The 19,198-nt window shown below is 36.7% G+C and overlaps 2 protein-coding genes across 3 annotated transcripts in view; one reads left to right on the top strand and one right to left on the bottom strand.

Moving 5' to 3' along the window:
• The window catches only part of arsg (arylsulfatase G), a 23,331-nt gene extending 11,630 nt beyond the window's left edge, over nt 1-11,701 (bottom strand). Inside the window, exons 1-10 of one of the 2 annotated variants that reach the window (XM_084434319.1) lie at nt 11,552-11,701; nt 9,363-9,595; nt 9,092-9,279; nt 7,196-7,243; nt 3,257-3,368; nt 3,000-3,134; nt 734-930; nt 550-630; nt 199-307; nt 1-121 (exon numbers count right to left, since the gene is read on the bottom strand). In XM_084434319.1, coding sequence (XP_084290445.1) covers nt 1-121; nt 199-307; nt 550-630; nt 734-930; nt 3,000-3,134; nt 3,257-3,368; nt 7,196-7,243; nt 9,092-9,279; nt 9,363-9,580 — 1,209 coding nt within the window. In that variant the 5' untranslated portion in view covers nt 9,581-9,595; nt 11,552-11,701. The remainder of the gene's footprint in view (nt 122-198; nt 308-549; nt 631-733; nt 931-2,999; nt 3,135-3,256; nt 3,369-7,195; nt 7,244-9,091; nt 9,280-9,362; nt 9,596-11,551) is intronic. The other variant, XM_084434320.1, reaches the window with a different exon arrangement.
• slc16a6a (solute carrier family 16 member 6a) lies at nt 10,771-19,198 on the top strand. Its single transcript, XM_084434322.1, has 6 exons — nt 10,771-11,047; nt 13,860-14,110; nt 14,226-14,369; nt 15,926-16,054; nt 16,174-16,965; nt 17,188-19,198. Exons 2-6 carry the CDS (start codon nt 13,873-13,875, stop codon nt 17,412-17,414), a joined length of 1,530 nt encoding a protein of 509 aa, XP_084290448.1. The 5' UTR covers nt 10,771-11,047; nt 13,860-13,872; the 3' UTR covers nt 17,415-19,198.

Genomic DNA, 19,198 nt, shown 5'->3' with positions numbered 1-19,198 from the left:
CCTATGCCCTTCGTCAGAGTCGTTGAGCAGAATGTATGTTATATCAATGCCGTCATAGCGTCGATCCGAAGGTGGTTTCACACCAGCCAGGGAGAGGATGGTTGGGAAGATATCCAGACCACTAAGGATTAAAAGCTAATCATCATATGGTGAAAACAAACACAATCATGTTACACAATGTTCATAATCTTCCAGTACCTCAGCAGGGCGCTGCTGGTGCTGTTGGGTTTGATCTTTTTAGGCCATGTGACCACTGTGGGAACTCTATGACCTCCTTCCCATGCGGTTCTCTTGGCTGAGCCACCACCTGCTCAAAAGAATGAAAACAGACTATAACATGATAATTCAATCAGTGTGTTTGTTATCTAAAACAACTGAAGACAAGTATGAATTCTGCACTCACAGAAAACTCTTGTATATTCATTCATTTGAATATCTGATATTTATGATAGGTTAAAGGTATGACACCTTACAAAACCATAAAAAGCCATTTGTTTTTAATAAAGAGATCGAGAGATACTTTTTTATATATGGCAGCTTCTGCATTACCTCTGCTCGTCTGCCATCTTCCAACAAAAGGCCCAACATGCCCAGCAAACTGGCATTTCTGCTCCCACGGGCCATTGTCACCTTATTAGAAATGGATGCATTTCATAAATTTGCAAACAGAGCCTTTAGGAAAGCGACTAATCCCACTGAACACATTGAGTGAAATGTGTGCAAAATAACTCACCAGTGAACCATATCAATGTGTTTTCCAGCTGCTCAGTGCTGACCGCCTGCATGATTGTCCCCACCAATGAGTCCATGTCACTGAGGCTGGCTGTGTAAGGATCTTGCGTCGTAACGTTTAGGAAGGTGTTATGGAACAGTGGGACATGCATGTGAGCAAGAGCCACATACAGCAGGAACGGCTGCTGCTTAGAAATGCTACAGACACATTAACACAAAACAAATAATATTATCCAAATTGTACAGTAACAGAAGACAAATTTTGTAAAAAAAAAAAAAAGTACCCTTATGCTTATCAGCTGATAAAATACAGTAAAAACAATAATATTGTGAAACTAGATGTACCGCATGGCGGTACAAAATATGACCGCCGCTCAGGCCTGCACTGGCTTTCCACAAAAATAAATGACGTGGAGTAATTTGGCTGTATTGCGTGTTTATGTATATACCTAAAAAAAGTAGTAGTATGTGCATGTCTGTCTGTGTGTGTGTGTGTATGTGTGTGTGTTTGTGTGTGCGCATGTGTGTTTGTGTGTGTGTGTCTGTGCATGTGGATTTGTATGTGTGTGTATGGGTGTGTGTCTGTGCGTGTGGATGTCAGTGTGTGTGCATGCTTGCGTTTGTTTGTATTCCTGCATGTGTGTGTGTGACAGTATCATCCTAAACCAGCAACCCTTCGCTCAACAGCACCATCTACAGGCCGATGAGTGTACAGTCACTAAATGTGCACATAAATGAATTTATTTTATACCCCCCCATGGATGAAATTCTACGAAACTTAGCAGAGGATACCCCCAGAGGATGTCAAGTTAATCATACACATGAAATATGGTGCAGTTCTGAACATCTCCACTGAAGATAGGGGCGATTAAAGCAGAATAATATTGCATTTTCATTTTTTATGGGAGGGGCGCAAATCACAAATGAGTGATTATGGGCTAGGTTGATGTGGGCCCTTAATTTCTTCATCCTCGGTTCAACGGTTCAAGTAGTTATTTAGGAAAAACTGCATTTTTGGGGTTTGGGGGGGCCCAGCGCGGGGGGGGGAGTGGCCCCCGGGGACCAAACAAAATTTTTCCGTAAAAGTCTAGTGAGGCTACATGCCCACCAAATTTCATGTTCCCCGGTGTTTCGGTGGCCCTGGTATCGTTGACGGAAAATTCAGTAGATTGACAAAAAAAAAAAAAAAAAAAAAACTTTGACAATCCCTATATGACCGCTTTCGCTAGCGGCGGTCATAATAATATTACAGTTTAAAATAGATGTTTTCTTTTTATTAATATATTCTAAAATGTAATGTATTCCTATGATGGCAAAGCTGAATCTTTAGCAAAATTACTCCAGCCTGTCACATTACATAATCCTTTAGAAATCATTATAATATGTTTATGAAAATCATAATGTATTTTTTTTTTTTTTTGAATTCTTTGATGAATAGAAAGCTCACAATTTTGTAATATTATAAATGACTTTAGTCTCACTTTTTATCAATTGAATGCATCCTTGTTGAATAAAGTGATTAATTCCTAAAGTAAGTAAAAAAATCTTACTGACCCCAAACATGTGAACTGTCGTTTATTGTATCAGTTTCTATTGTATATTTATTTGTGCATGCTAATTTATTTTTTTACGGACTCTCATCTTCCATTGCTCTCTTAAATGTATTTAAAAACATTAATCATTTAATACCACTGTTAAATTGTCAATATAATTTATTGATTCAAACTTATTTAAGTGATGAACTAAGCTAAGTGATATTGACTTTAAAACAGTTACAGGTCTCGATTCTCTGTGCAAGTGCACAGCTGAAATGATAAATAAATGAGACTTGGCTGCGCACACCCCAACAGATGATAATCTATCCTTGGACTGTGTCAAAGGTCAACAATGCAACTTCCCCTGCCTAGCAAACTTGTTTACAGACCAGACCTTATATTGACTGATCAAAGTCCAGAAACAGTTGCCCCTGTGAGTAGCAAAACAGTTTTTATAATCCGTTTTTAATCAAGAATGTTTTTTTTTTGTTTCACCATAAGTGCTGAGCCTAAAACCTGTACAAGACCTTTTTAATTAACATATGTTTTACCAAGAAGTTCAAGAGGTTTAATAACCTTTAATAACAATAATAATATTAATAGCACAGAATAGAAAGTAAAACGCATTATAAAAAGGAAGTCAAACCACTGTGGAAATGAGCTCAGGTTGCTATCCAAATCAGAAATATATGACTTTCTGTGTAGAATTGGAGTCAGAAGCAGTGAACATACCTGGCTGTAAATATCTGCTTGACTGCCACTCTGGCATATCGGTCTTTAAGGCTCCATGTATCCAGAGGTTGTTCAATGATTGTCTCATTTTCAAACAGAGGTAGTGCCACTTGAGTGTAGCATCCTTCATGCTTCCTGACAAGTGAACATTTGACATATTTCAGTAAAGCACGAGACATAGGCCTATACAAAACCTCAGGCTATATGGCGTCTGATGTGTGTTTTGACTTAATGATGATCTGGAAAGTAACACACACCCAGTAGTATATTGATTAAGGACGCAGGGAGGGCAGCTGGGAAGGTCGAGGCCTGGTTCATCAGTGCAGCCCATGTCATTACTATAAGGAATACCGAAGTAATAGTCAAAACCTGTAGTGTGAACACACAAAAGTAAGCATATTCTCATGAATTAACTCAAAATAAATGAATAAATGAAAAAAAATTATAATAATTATATATCAAATTCCATGTCAAGAAATATCTAAGTTCATGTCAAGAAATGTTATATAAATATACTGTATATACACACACATACAGTACATGTATTTTTTTTATGTTAAACTACTTTAAATAACTTTTTTTTTTCACATCAATCTACACTCCATTCACCATTATGACAAAGCAAAAAACTGATCTGTGACAACTTTGTAAATTTATTAAAAAGGAAAAACTGAAATAAATACATTGCATAAGTATTTGTATCCTTAACTCAGTGCTTAGTTGAAGCACCTTTACAACCTTTAAGCCTTTAAAGTCTTTTTGGGTATGATGCGACAAGCTTTGCACATCTGCATTTGGTGATTTTCTGCTATTCTTCTCCTCAGATTCTCTCAAGCTCTGTCAGGTTGGACGGGGGGACCACCGGGTTTCTCCAGAGATGTGCGATTGGGTTCAAGCACAGGCTCTGGCTAGGCTACTCAAGGACATTCACAGAGTTGTCCATAAGCCACTCTTGCATTGTCTTAGCTGTGTGCGTAGGGTCATTGTCCTGTTGTAAGGTGAACCTTCTGTCCTGTCTGTCCTGATCGTGCAGGAGATGAGCAGTGCACGGTTCCCTCCATACATGATGCTTGAAACAGAGGTTCATCAGACCAGAGAATGTTGTTTCTCACAGTCTAAAAGAGTCCTTTAAGTGCTTTTCTGCAAATTCCAAGTGTGTTTTCATGTGTCTTTGTTCCAAACTACTTCCATTAGTTGCCTTTGGCTTGCTCAGTTGGGGATATTTGGGGATATTTAATTTAATTAATCAATCAACAATACTATTGATCAGCATTACCAAACGTGGACGTTTTCCACTAGAAACAAACATTGATGTATTATTTTAATTTAATACTGTGAAGCTGCTTTGATACAATCTGTATTGTGAAAAGTGCTATATAAATAAACTTGACTTGACTTGACTTGACATTAAGGATTTTGAAGGCTACATGCTTCTGTGAACCTTCAATGCAGCTGAATTTTTTTGTAGTCTTCCCCAGATCTGTGTATTGACACAATCCTGTCTCTGAGCTCTACCGGCAGTTCCTTTGACCTCATGGATTGGTTTTTGCTCTAATATGCATTTTCAGCTGTTAGACCTTTTATTGAGAAAGGTGTTTATTGGTGTTTGCCTTTCCAAATCATACCCATTCATTTGAATTTGCCACAGGTTACTGTAACTCCACTCAAAGTGTAGTAACATCTACAAGCGAAATTTCAAGTGTCCCAGACATTGTTGGGTAAATTACCCTAAAGAAGTAATTAATTACTTGCTACTAATTAAATCTTCAACAGTGTAATTAGATTACTATACTAATTACTCTCTCTAAAAAGTATTGCATTACTTATTACTTTCTAAATTCCATATCAACCTCGACCAGTTGAACAATACAAGGATAGACATGAAACTGCTCTTTTAATTCTTTCAAATAAATAATATAAAATTGCATAAATTATTATTGAACTAATGGTTCAATACCATTGGTATTGGTTGGTTACATTATAAACATAGATTTTAACATTAGATGTAAAATTTTGATGTTAAATATATTGTTTTATATAGAATTGTTCTATTGTCTATACAGTATTTACTATAAGTATGAGTAACTGTAATTAAATTACGGAAAAATTAAGAGTAATCCCTTACTTTACTTTTTCAAGGGAAAAGTAATTAAATTACAGTAATTAATTACTTAGTAATGCATTACACCCAACACTGGGCCCAGAAAAGGGTATGAATAGTATGCAATGTAATAATTTCAGTTTTTTATTTTTAATAAATTTGCAAAGTTGTCACAAATCAGTTTTTTTGCTTTGTCATAATGGTGTATGGAGTATAGATTGATGTGGACAAAAAGTAATTTAAAGTAGTTTAACATAAGGCAGCAACATAACAAAATGTGAAAAAATGAAGGTCTACGAATACTTTCGCAAGGCACTGTATGAATGTACATATATATTTAAATGTATGTGTATATATATATATATATATATATATATATATATATATATACAGTGGTGGTAAAAATTGATGGCACCCCTGATAAATATGATAAAAAATGGCTGTAAAAAATAAATCTGCTTTGGTTATCCTTTTGATCTTTCATTCAAAAAATTCACAAAAATCTAACCTTTCATTGAAGTAAAAGAACTGAAAGTGGGGTGTAAATCACATTATAAAATAAATGTTTTTCTCCAAAACACGCTGGCCATAATTGTTGGCACCCTGTTATTAAATACTTTTTGCAACCTCCTTTTGCCAAGATAACAGATCTGAGTTTTCTTCTATAATGCCTGATGAGTTTGGAGAACACCTGACAAGAGATCAGAGATCATTCCTCCATACAGAATCTCTCCAGATCCTTCAGATTCACAAGTTCATGTTGGTGCTTCATCTCTTCAGTTCACTCCACTCATCAGGTCAGGGAACTGGGACGGTCATGGCAGAAGCTTCATTTTGTGCTCAGTTACCCATTTTTGTGTTGATTTTGATGTTTGTTTTGGACCGTTGTCCTGATGGAAGATCCAACCACGGCCCATTATAAGATTTCTAGCAGAGGCCGTCAGGTTTTGATTTTTTATCTGTTTGTATTTGCTAGAATCCATAATACCATGTATCTGAACAAGATGTCCAGGACCTCCAGCAAATAAATAGGCCCACAACATATAAGATCCAGCAGTATATTTAACCGTAGGCATGGGGTACTCTTCATCCCTGTTTGCACCAAACACATCTGCTGGGTTTGCTGCCAAAAAGCCCTTTTTTTGTTTCATCTGACCATAGAATCCGGTCCCTTTTGAAGATCCAGTCGTGTCTGACAACTGAATATGCTGGAGTTTATTTTTGGAGGAGCGAGGAGGATTTTTCTTGAAACCCTCCCAAACAACATGCGGGGATGTAGGGGTTGTTTGATAAAAAAAGCAATTAGGCTTTCTGACCCCCAAGACTCAGCTAATCTCTGCAATTCTCCATCTATGATCCTTGGAGAGTCTTTGGCCACTCAAACTTTCCTCCTCACCGTCCATTAAGACAATATAGACACACGTCCTCTTCCTGGCAGATTCGTAACATCTTTAGTTGATTATAACTTCTTAATTATTGCCCTGATGGTCAAAATGGGGATTTTCAATTCTTTAGATATTTTCTTACAGCCACTTTCTATTTTGTGAAGCTCAACAATCTTTTGCTGCACATCAGAACTATATTCTTTGGTTCTACTCATTGTGATGGATGATTTAGGGAATTTGGCCTTTGTGTATCCTCATATTTAAACTCCTGTGAAACAAGAAGTCGTAGCTGGACAATTTCATGTTCCTAGTCACCCTGGTGTGCTAAAAAAGGTAAATATTAATGGGAATATACTTCAGAGATATTTTTCTCATAAAAAATTCTAGGGGTGCCAACAATTATGGCCAGCGTGTTTTGGAGAAAAACATTTATTTCATAATGTGATTTACCTCCCAATTTCAATTCTTTTACTTCAATGAAAGGTTAGATTTTTGCGAATTTTTTGAAGGAAAGATCAAAAGGATAAACAATGCAAATTTATTTTTTACAGCCATTTTTTATCATATTTATCAGGGGTGCCATCAATTTTGACCACCACTGTATATATATAGTTTATTAATACATTTTTATTTAACAGTAATTCATCTTTAAAAATATCATGCATAATTAAAACAGATTAAAATGGAATGAAAAAGGAACAAAATTGTACCTCTATGAACAGGATTGTAGGAACCATTGTGTCCAAGGTGCCATTTTCCTGTTTTAAAATAAAACAATTATAAGGCTCGAAATTGTGACCATTTTGGTCGCATATGCTCCTGAACTTTAATCTGTGCGACCTAAAAATATATTTGGGAGCATTTGTGCGAGTGCAAATAATGGTTGTGGTGCGACCTGTTTTCTATTTCTCTAGAAAACGTTCGCAAATTACTGCACAGTGTGTTCCTTATGTGCGCTGATACGCGGTGGCTGGACCATCATTCTATCCAACGTTACATAACCAATCAAATTTCATCCTTACGTTCTTAACTTCAAAGCAGATTTTAGATTGGTTAATAATAGCTGTCAATCACTCCCACTCCTTCACTGCGCTCTGGGAGCTGACTACCGCGCGAATTTTAAAAGGCTGATTTGACGTTTACTTGACTGACACTAACCTGAAAAACGCGTTTGGTGTGAACGACTCTAGGAGAGAAGAGGAAACAAACGCTGACAGCTTTCTTTTGTAAGCCGTCACCTAAAGAGGTGGAACACGCCAATGCTGATGGTGAGGATGTTTTTTTTATTTTTTTTATTAATATTAATATTAAAACATAGCTTATTTAGTATTATATAGCAATAAATACTTTGCTTGTTTCGTTAATGGATGAATCCACGTTTTTTTAACAAATCTCTTGAATGATTCAATAACAAATACAGGTGCTCTAAGCGATGTTGGGTGAGTCACTTCTTGTTGATGTATTGTCAAACAAAACGGAGGCTAGCTCGACCCTACCTCCTCCTCATCCCGTCTGCTCCCCCTCCCTTCCGTGCTTCCTAAAACAGTCATGAACCATTTAGAAAAAACAAACTGGATTTACCCACCTGTCCAGCAAAAACAGAGCCACCTCTGCTCTGCACCTTCTGCCGGCGGAGTTCTCGCCACCTTTTGAACGCTTTTCCGATGTAAATTCGGGACTTCGCGTTCCTTCTCCTTTTCCCTATTCTTTGCTATTTGTTCATCGGAACGTCTTCTCTTTGGTCGTGTGTCGGCCATATCAAAATTCTCAAGAATATACCATTTTAACGTTAGTCGTTGTTAGGACATCTCTCCTCTAGCTAACTTCCCTCTTCATGCTTCTCTCTCCTCCACTCCCCACACCCCCCTTCATGTGCACGCGCACTATCCCCCAAACTCCCACCCCCAAATCATTCTTGTCGGTTATTGGCTGGAACACTGTTTGTTATGTTTCGTGGCCAAGGCTGGGCCAGTTTGTTTTTCTTGCCGTTTGTGGAGCCTGGGCTGTCTACAGGGACTCCGTTTTTTTACAGTGTGTTCAGGGGACAGGCAGCTAGCGGATAGTGAATAGATGTTTTGCTGGATGTGACAAAAAAATTTTTGGCCTAAAAAACGCGTGACATCGCTTAGAGCACCTTTAAGTCACTTGTCGGCACCTAGTGGAGTAACAATGTAATCGATACAATTGTTATTTGAAGCTCCATGTTACTTTCAAAAGCTGCTTTTCTCTATTTTGATCGCTTGTGTAGATGTCAGTGTTTATATCCAAACTATAATCTTTAATTCTGGTTCCTATTCAAGTTCTTCTGTGATAATAAAAATATTTGTAACACAGAAATAACAATACGGTGTAGTTGAATATACTCTCTGGGTCCTTAATTTTTGCTGCCAAGTAAAAAAGTTAATTTCAAGCCCTGATATAAGCACTATAAATAAATGGAAAAGAAATATTACAACATATGAGTTCAGCTCGGAAGGCTTATTAGTTGCCATGGCTACAATGCAAATTTGTTAATCAGGAACTAATCTCAGCACAGTGTAGAGTTCATTGCTCCCAGGACGTTAATAATGTTATTCTCGGCATGTTCTCAGAGTTTCTGTACTTACCGATCATTGCTGTGTAATAACCTGCCTCATGCAGGAGCTGAGCAAATGTTGTCTCATTGAGTGGCAGTCCCGCGACTGACCGCACTGCAAAATTATGAGTGACCCCATTGCGCAGCCCGTGTCTGCCGGTCAAGAGGGCAGCGCGTGACGGTGAGCATGTGGAGGCAGGAGAGTGGAAGTCTGTGAATCTGCAAATCACAAGCACCCATAATTAGACATAATCAGGCACAAAACTGAGGCATGCATAGCCAAATTATAATAACAACACTACCTTTTGCCCTTCAGCATTAATGAGTCCAGCCAGGGTGTTGGTGTGAAGTTATCAGGCCTGTTCACCCAGAGGTCCCCCCACCCAATGTCATCGGCTAAGATAATGATGAAATTGGGTCGTTCCTTCTCACCAGTTTTGTCCTCCTTTCTAATATGGCTTTTGATATGATGAACCAGTCCAAAGAACAGGAGCAGTGCACATAATCCAAACTGTGCCATTTTTAAATGCCAAATCTAAAAAAAAAAAGTTAAACAGTCATTTAAATTATGATATATTTGGCAGAGAAAAACTATTACTCTGATTGCTACTTCAAATTCTAATAAAAAAAAGTAGTATAAAACACAATGTGATTAATGAATCAGGCCAGTCCGAGAGGGGTTCTTTTGCAGGGTTATAATAGTGAAAAAAATGTAAACTATATATATATATATATATATATATATATATATATATCATTAGTTGAAATAAAATAAACATTAACTGAAATAAAATAAACATTAACTGAAATAAAATACTTTAAAAAATTGTTGCCAAAGCACAATTTCTTATTTTCATTTAGTTTAATCTGATACTAAAATAGCTAAAACTACAACTGAAATACAAAAATTATAAAAACTATATATTTTAGAAAATTATAATAAAAATTACAATTAAAAAAAAGAAAGAACTACAATTAAAATTATAACAATAAAAACTTTATCAATGATACTAAAATAACAATGGTCAGCAGGGGTACCATTTGATCTCAAAATAATATTTAAAAAATGGTGAAAAAATTAAAATATGCATTAAACAAAAATACAATACTATGTTACCTTCAATCAAAGTTATTATTAATATGTCATGTAGAGATATATGATACATCATTAATAGTTATTTTAATGGCTTTGCCATGTAAAAAAATCATAAAGTATGTAATACATTAATAAGGTACTATATGATTGATATTTTAAGTGTCTGATAGAATGTGTAATGTACCATGCTCTATCTTTCTATGCACTAGCCTAAGTGTTTCTCTAACTGGCAGAGACCCTTGAATCACATAAATGTACATCCATTACAGTATATTTTATTAATGATATAGCCTAGTAGTCAAACTAACAGTACACTATAAAAAAGTAACATCTAAATTACCTAGTTTTATTCAAGTCAAAAATATTATATATTGTTTAACATCACTGAATCAACTTAAATAAAGTTATACCAACAAAATTAGTTTTTTAAGGGGTAAATTAGGCAGAAATAGCTCTTTAATGTAGCAATTAGAGGTTGCCACTTTTTCACAGCATAAAGCCCTCTGGATGTCTCTGAGGAGAGTCTTTTCACGGTTGGGTTTGAGCAGATCTTATTGGCTTATGTAACAAACTTTACCTAATACAAAAGTCCTTTTAAATCGTTCAGTACAGTTACTCATGCGAACCCACTTTACACTATAGTGGGGAAGAAGAGACAGAGGCACACAGCATGTTCCTTTGACATTCCAGCTCAAGGGAAAGGGGGGTTGCTGGTGTGGCGTTTCATTCAACATTGATTGTAAACCAATCCTCAACTTACTCAACAGCTGTAACCTCCCACCATAGAGGAGCTCAGTGTTTGAGACAGTGAGGGCACCACATGGACTCACTCTTGGCAGTGGACACAGCACAGCAGAAGATCAGCAACATTCCCCTCTCTCATAGGAACAGGTGAGTACTCTTTCTTGTTTTGGTTGTTAAATGTTATATCAATGGTTGAGTGAATCCTTCTACTAAGTGCCCCACACAGGAAGACACTAGGACACACACGTGTGTTCTTTATCATAGAAACGACCACGTGACAAGGAGCTGAGAAAACATGCAGGAGAATCTAACAGAGAAGCTGGTGGAAGATGGTTGGGGGGAAAAATATGCTAACTCGCCTTACTGTTGATAACGTGCAAAGTAATTTAGGAAAAACAAACAGACGTGCTCAAACATGAAATTATATATATTTTTAATTAATTACACTTAATATATGTTTAATGAATGTTTATTTGGGACAATATACCACACAGGAGTTACAGCGGTAATTGTTGAGGAAGTTTAGCGGTCTAGTATTAACTTAGCTGTAACAACATTGGAAAGAAAGACTAAGAAATGCAACAAACTTTAAACTGCATAGAAAGCTATATTATGACTTAATATAATATTATGAGACTCATTAAGGCTCACCTTACCAAATGCTGAGCGATGACTTCATTGAAAGTTTTTCAAGCGTTGTTCTGCTGCGTAAAGCGCATCAGTTTGTTGACACTCGAGTCCCGCCGCCCCTGTCGTGAGGTAACATCCCTCTGGAAACGCTACGCGCCTACCAGCGCTCCCACTGGGTGCCACTCAGTGTTGCCAGATGTAGGCTACGATAATTATGACTCTCTCATGAGCACAAGTTGATGTTCTTTTTGTATATTGTAGGCTATACAATGTTGTATATCATTATGTCATCTCTGTATGTTTTGTAAAAAAGTTTTAAAAAAAGTAAAAAAAAAAATAAAAAAAAAGAAGTAAACGTAGACCTGCCTGCCTACCTGCCGCAGCGCTTTAGGTCAGTTTTCTTTTCAAGCTGAGGTCGATAGTTTGGCAATAAAGTAATTTTCAGGTCGTGTCAAAAAGTTGTTGGTCTATAAATTGCTGTATTCTGTACGTTTGACTCGTGTACGATAATTTTCTTCCAAATACGATCATTTTGAGCTTCTGGTACAATATTTGGACATTTCCAATCTGGCAACACTGGTGCCACTCAAACAGAAGGCTGCAGCGCCACTCAAACAGAAGGCTGCAGCATCCTAGAGACTAGTGAGGGTGTGTGTGTTCTTAGTCATTAGTTCTTAGTTCTTAGTGTGTCCTAGTCCAGTCCTTCGGAGGCTTGGAGGCTAGAGTCCTTCTCAGCACTAGACGCTAGAATGAGACGGTCTATTAAGTGTACATGGCTACGTCACAAATGTTTCCACCACCACGGACTCACTCACGACACAAAAATACTTTGCATCAAAAACCTTTATATCAACTGGCTTTCTATTATTGCAATCGTCAGTGGTCTCCTAGTGGCCTACATTATTGGCAGTTTAGTGTTAGAAGCCTAATAATTAATTTACACCCAAACAAAAGATAACGTTTATGCCTTCATCTCCAAAAACATAATATTTTGTCTTACATTTCATAATGCACATTTTGTAATGAATAGTACTGACTAGTTGTCCATCAGTTCTTTTTTGTGAATTGGAATGTGTGCAAAGGATTGTGGGTGATTGAAGGAAGTGAAGGATACTCTTGATGCATCCTTCAAAATGAGCTGAATGGAGGACGCGAAACAAAGGCTGCCTTCCAAGGTTCCTTCAAACTGAGATGGCCTTTTCTGCGGTGCCTGATGACGTGGTAGCCGATCATTGCTGCCTTATAGGACGCAGCCTTCCGTTTGAGAACTAAGCACCCACTGTTCGCCGCTTTTCACAAAGTTTTGTTCTTTTTTAAGACATGGTCTGTAAATTGAAGGTCTAGCCACGCCCTAACCCTACCCATGATCTAGCCTAAATTAGGTAAAGCTCCACCCATTAGGCCTACGTCTAGAGAGGGTGAGCAGGATGTCATTTGGTAGCCTGGCTCCACCCTCCTATGTACTCCCGCTCAATTTTAATTTTCCTTCAGTAAGTTGTCTGGGTTTGCGGTATATTCACAGGTTTTCTCCGGCCAATTTTTTACCGGTTCAATCAGCGAACAGAGGGAGTGGCTGAGAATGATGACGTTAGCGATTGGTTATGGCAGATCCAGAGTGGCTCTGGGCAGATCCAATAGTTTTAAACTTCAACAGAGAACCCGCCTTCAAGGAAGTTAATGCTTGTCAGTGGGGAGTGGCCAGACTCTCTGTACAAATTAAATGTATGAGAGTCTGGTAGGACCAGGCTAGTCATTTGGCACCACTTGATAAAAATGTTTCACCTACCACAGGAGGTCAACATAACTTTATATGATCTGTTTTTTATTTTCAATTCATTTTTGTATGTGATGCATATGCATTTGTAAATCCTGTTACCTAAATGTGGATCTACAGTGTCAAACTGATTTGTGCGATTGTGCCATTTTCTACGAATAACATTTAATAAACATCTAAATAGACCAAATGTATCAAATTAAAAAATAAATACAATTTAGATGCAACATATGGTTACAAGTAACAGGTAATTCTTTAGCATATAGCACATAGTAGCTTATTATTTGTATACTATAGAATTTTTTGTATTTGAATTTTTACATTTAGCAGTTGTTTGAAATTTAAATTAAATATAAAAGTTGTTCAAAGAATTATCAACCATGTACATTTAAGTTAAGTTTTTTAATATATAGCTTGGTTGCATTGTGGACATGTCTCTTTATGAATGATGATAGACGTGTTTAAATACATTTTACTGATGGATGTGAGTGGCAGTAAAAGTTGATAGACTTATAAACTTAATATAGTTAACATTTGTCTTTGTCACATTCACAGGTCATAGGTCAAAATGGCACAGTGGATTTTCCGACTGAAAGGTTGCCTTGGCTCTAAAGTGTACTCAGAGGTCCCAGATGGTGGTTGGGGTTGGATTGTGGCTGTGGCCTTTTTCCTGGTGGAGATGTTCACTTATGGGGTTATCAAAAGTTTCGGGATTTTCCTCAAGGACCTAATGAGTGATTTTGGGGAGAGCAACAGTCGAGTATCATGGATCATTTCAATATGTGTCTTTGTTATGACTTTCACAGGTAAAAACTGTCACTTTTGCTTAAAATTTTAGAACTCCGCTTAGCTGCATGTTGACTCTTTATACAGTATGTCTTCATTTCTGTGACTTTGGCATCCATGTCTATGCCCCTTCAGCTCCTTTATCATCAGTGCTGAGTAATCGATTCGGCTTCCAGCCAGTTGTGATGTTTGGTGGATTTCTCATATCTCTGGGCACAATCTCAACTGCATTCACCAGCTCCATCAATCAGATGTACATCAGTATTGGAATTGTGACTGGTAGGTAAAGCCTTGCACTATACATACACTATCGTTCAAAAGTTTAGGGTCAGCATGAAAATTAATAGGCCTATTTTTATTCACCAAGGATGCATTAGACTGAACAAAAGTAAGAGTAAAAAGTACTGTATACTTTATAACGTTGCAAAAGATATCTATTTCAAATAAACGCTGTTCTTTTGAACTTTCTATTCATTAAAGAATCATGGGAAAAATTTATCAGTTTCCACAAAAATATTAAGCAGCACAGCCCTTTTTCAACATTGATAATAAGGAATATTTTATGAGCACCTAATCAACATATTAGAATGATTTCTGAAGAATCATGTGACACTGAAGACTTTCTGCATCAGAAACAGATTGGATGTTCCATAGTTTAGCAATGTTTCTGAGGTTTCTAAGGCTGTTTTTGTAATATATTAAATATGATTTTCGAAAGACAAGTTGCTGTCTAATATTTTAGGTCTTTTACTGCGGAGGATGAAGTAACAGTACATCCTTTTAAATGCAAATTGTATTCTAAGAGATGTGTAGAGGTTTTTGGTCCAATAAGTAATACCTTAGTCTTATCTGAATTTAATAAAAGAAAATGACTGGTCATCCAATATTTAACACACTCTAGGAAACTAGGAATGATCTAAACCACCTTAATGCCTGTCCCTGGTATTCCTATCAGACCGTTACCATTTTGATAAACGGGAAAAAATCATCATAAGATAAGATAGCATAAGATAACGTCAGTAAATTATGGAGTGCCACAAGGGTCTGTGTTAGGCCCTCCGCTATTTTCAATATAAATGCTGCCACTTGGTAATATTATAAGAAAACATGGAATTAGTTTCCACTGTTATGCCGTGTTATCCAAGTTATTCAACAATAAAAATACAAAAATTAAACACAAATGTGATGTTTATCTAAAGTCATTTTTCCTTATTAGTATGGTTGAATTGGATCATTGAAGGTCAGCAGCAAAGACATTGGTTAATAAAGTGAGATTAAATACATAAAGTATTATTGTGTAATAATTTAACATATTTAATTATTGCAGGCTTGCAAATTATTCTGAGTTTGCATTTCACTATTTTTATTAATTTTGAGGAATACTGACTTTTTGTGCAAGTGAGATGCATAAATGCATGCTCACATTTAGTCTAGAACTACAATAACCATCATGTTTACTCCCGATTTCTCTCAACATGAGAGGTGTCTGTAAATAAATGGAAAATAAAGTAACTTGCGTTACTTATTTGAAAAAGTAACTCAGATATTTTGTTGTAAATTTAAAAGAAATGCGTTACATTACTAGTTACTTGAAAAAAGTAATCTTATTAGGTAACTTGCGTTACTTGTAATGCGTTACCCCCAACACTGTTCATATCTGTTAGATGTTTATATTTAATATATAAGTACAACTAAACTTGTCCTGAATTGTCTGTAAATAAAGACATTTTACAATAAAAACTAATAATGTATATGTTTGATTGAAAAGATTGATTTACCAGCTATCAGCAAAAGAAAGCATCTAATGATTTTCAGATGTCTTTTCCTCTCTGTAGGACTGGGTTACTGTTTGACATTTCTGCCAACCGTCACAATCTTGTCCCAGTACTTCAGCAGGCGTCGTTCTGTGGTCACAGCCATGGCCTCCACTGGAGAGTCATTTGCTATATTTGCTTTTGCTCCAGGTGAGGGCAGACATGCTCAACTGCAGGCTAATACCATCAAATATTATGTGTTATGTTAAAACAAGAGTTGTATAATTGTAACACGAAGAGTCGCTCATATTGTTTCCTTGTTTCTGCAGCGTTCACAGCTCTTAAGAAATGGATTGGCTGGAGGTACACAATGGTGGTGATTGGAACGTTGCAGGGCATCGTTATTGTCTGTGGGGCTCTGCTCCGTCCCATAGTCATCAAACCAAAGTCTTCTCCAACAGAAACTGAGCAGAAGATCACATACTCTCTCCCTGAAGAACAAATGCAAGGTTCTGTGAGCTCTGGAGATTCAGGTGTCCAGTCAGTTGATGAGCTGGAACGGGACCTCAAATCTGGGAAGGAACAGGGAGAAGCTGAACCACTTCAGATCCTCCCAAAACAACAGGACTTTACGAGTAAAAATAAGCTCTTGGATTTGACTGTGCTAAAAGAAGGTAGTTTTTTGTGTTATTCAGCCTTTGGTCTCTTTGCAACACTGGGCTTTTTTGCCCCACAGCTGTATGTGGTGGAGCTCAGCGCCAGTTTGGGTACCGATAGAGACAAGGCTGCCTATATGCTGTCAACAATGGCCATCGCTGAGATCTTTGGACGTCTCTCTATCGGATGGGTCCTGAACTGGGGGCACATCAGGAAGATATATGTACTTCTCGTATGCGTGTCACTGATGTGCTTAGTCCTTGTGTTGTTCACTGTGGTAAATGGCTTCTGGGGACTAACAGTGTGCAGTGTGCTTTATGGCTTCTTACTCGGGAACATTGCATCCACGCACATCCCAATGCTGGCCGAGGATGATGTTGTAGGGATCCAGAGGATGCCCTTAGCTGTAGGCGTCTACGTCTGTATTCAGAGCTTTGCAGGACTGGCTGGTCCACCATTAGGAGGTAAGAACAACTATATTTCTTATTATCAATGTTGAAAACAGTTGTGGAGGTTTTTTGTTGTGTTTTTTTTTCCCAACTTTTGATCAATATAATGCATCCTTGCTGAATAAAAGTATTAATTTCTCCAAAAAAATCTTACGGACCCCAAACTCTTCAACAATAGTGTATATCAAATGCAAACCTAAACAAGCAACTTACTGCATTTGCCCCCAAATACTCTAGGTGTCCTTGTGGATATTACACAAAGGTACAGTGCTGCATTCTACTCCTGCGCTGCGGGAATGGGACTAGGTGCCATCTTCCTTGGGTTCGTACGTCCAGCTAAGACAGGTCATCTGTGTTCAAGGAAGGATTGTGGACAGAATAAACCCACAGTGGAGCAAGTGTCCAAAGACAAAGACAGGCCAGAGGAATTCCTAGAATTGGATATCCAAGATATTAAGTCTTGAAAAAAAGACATCCTTTGTGAACTGATCTATCAGACCTGTTGATAACATAGGAAACATTTTACAACTGAATGTATCTGCAGAACAACTACATTATGATTCATAATAATTGCTTAAGGGGTTAGTTCACCCAAAAATTTAAATTTGGTCATCATTGACAAACAAGAACCAGAGTTTTGGTGTCAATCAAGTTGATACTTTATTTAACGAATATTTTATTTACTCTACACATGTGCATTGATCAATGTTTGTATGGGAATAAAAGCCTAAATCAAATCTGTTCATCATATAAAATGTTTCTTCAAAAAACTTGGATTATTTCCTATCCCTTTATGAACTAGTGTCAAAGTTTTGGTGGAACGGACGTTCAAAATAGAGACAGAAATCTCTCGGGTTCCATTAAAAATATCTTCATTTGAGATTCGAAGATGAACAAAAGTCTTATGGGTTTGAACGACATGAGATGTGAAATGATGATGACTGAATGATGACAGAATTATAATTTCCGGGTGAACTGTCCCTTTAAGATGTGCAATTGTTGTTTATACTTGAGATCATAAATGTAATTATTATAGTACATTATATTAGCAGTAGTTGTCATGATAAGCTATTATTAGACTTGAAAGTAAACACTAGGACTTTTGTTGATCAGAGTCCCAGATACAAAAGAAACGAACATAATCTGTAACAGGAAACCACATTTTTGTGGTTTTAGCGATTATAGGCAATGGGTGAGACTAGGCACTGATGGGTAAAGCAATGACCAAAGATAATGTTGAATTCAGCAACTTAAAACTCATATAGCCTAATACAAAATCTAAATGTTATAGAAATGGCATGGGGTATTTGATGGTTTATTTTAAAAAGGAACTATCTATATAGTTTTTCCCTAATATTCTTTTATGAATATTTGCAAGAGATATCAGTACTTCATATTCAGCTCATTTCAGGTCAGCTTTTAACTAGTATACTACAGGACCAGTTCCTGTAACCATATGAACAACTTTATAAATGCGAATAGTGTCCGTTTGCTTGTTTCCGCCACAGAATAAAAAAAATTAATTGCGAGAAAAAAAAGTATTATTTTCTCAGAATTGTGAGATATAAACTCGCAGTTGTGAGTTATAAAGCCCAATTCTAAGGAAAAAAATGCTGACTTTTTTCCTCAGAATTGCGAATTTATATCTCACAATTCTGACTTTTTTTCTCACAATTAAAATGTTTTACTCTTTATTTTATTCTTCTTTATATCATGCAATTCTAACTTTATATCTCCCAATTGCGTGTTATAACGTCAGAATTGCGAGATGTAAACTCGCAATTGTGAAAAAAAAGTCACAATCAGCTTTTTTTTTTTTTTTTTTTTTTCTGTGGTGGAAACAGGCTTCCGTAGTTTATGGTGTTGTTTAGTCTTTCAATGCTCATGATAGTGTTTTCAACTGTGGATAACACTTATATATCTATTAAATAGAGATACTGTGAATTGAATGCTTTACAGAGCTCAGGTTGATGCAACTGTGAAATGAAGTTGAAGGATGCCCAGTGTAATGCAAAGCCAAATTCAAATGTGAAAGTGTCTTATATGACCGCCTCATCACTTACCTCTTTAGGTAAAACTGTATTTGTTGTTATCGAACAACTGTCGCATGACTTGAATTTTATAACCGGAATGGAATTATATGCTGTATGTTCAGTGGAATGTGAATGTGGCAATGTTCTCTTCTCTTTCTGCACAAAAGACAATCTTTAAATCAGATAAAAAATAAATAAATACATACTTTTTTTAG

Source organism: Rutilus rutilus, assembly GCF_951802725.1.
Source record: "Rutilus rutilus genome assembly, chromosome: 16".
Classification (NCBI taxonomy): Eukaryota; Metazoa; Chordata; class Actinopteri; order Cypriniformes; family Leuciscidae; genus Rutilus; species Rutilus rutilus.
This window is presented reverse-complemented; position numbering and strand designations above follow the sequence as displayed.

Bases quoted from the DNA above. Each gene is read 5' to 3' on its own strand.
- slc16a6a (XM_084434322.1), top strand. From the start codon at position 13,873: ATGGCACAGTGGATTTTCCGACTGAAAGGTTGCCTTGGCTCTAAAGTG. The intron at 16,055-16,173 runs GTGAGGGCAGAC...TTGTTTCTGCAG, and splicing joins TATATTTGCTTTTGCTCCAG to CGTTCACAGCTCTTAAGAAA. The intron at 16,966-17,187 runs GTAAGAACAACT...CAAATACTCTAG, and splicing joins GGCTGGTCCACCATTAGGAG to GTGTCCTTGTGGATATTACA.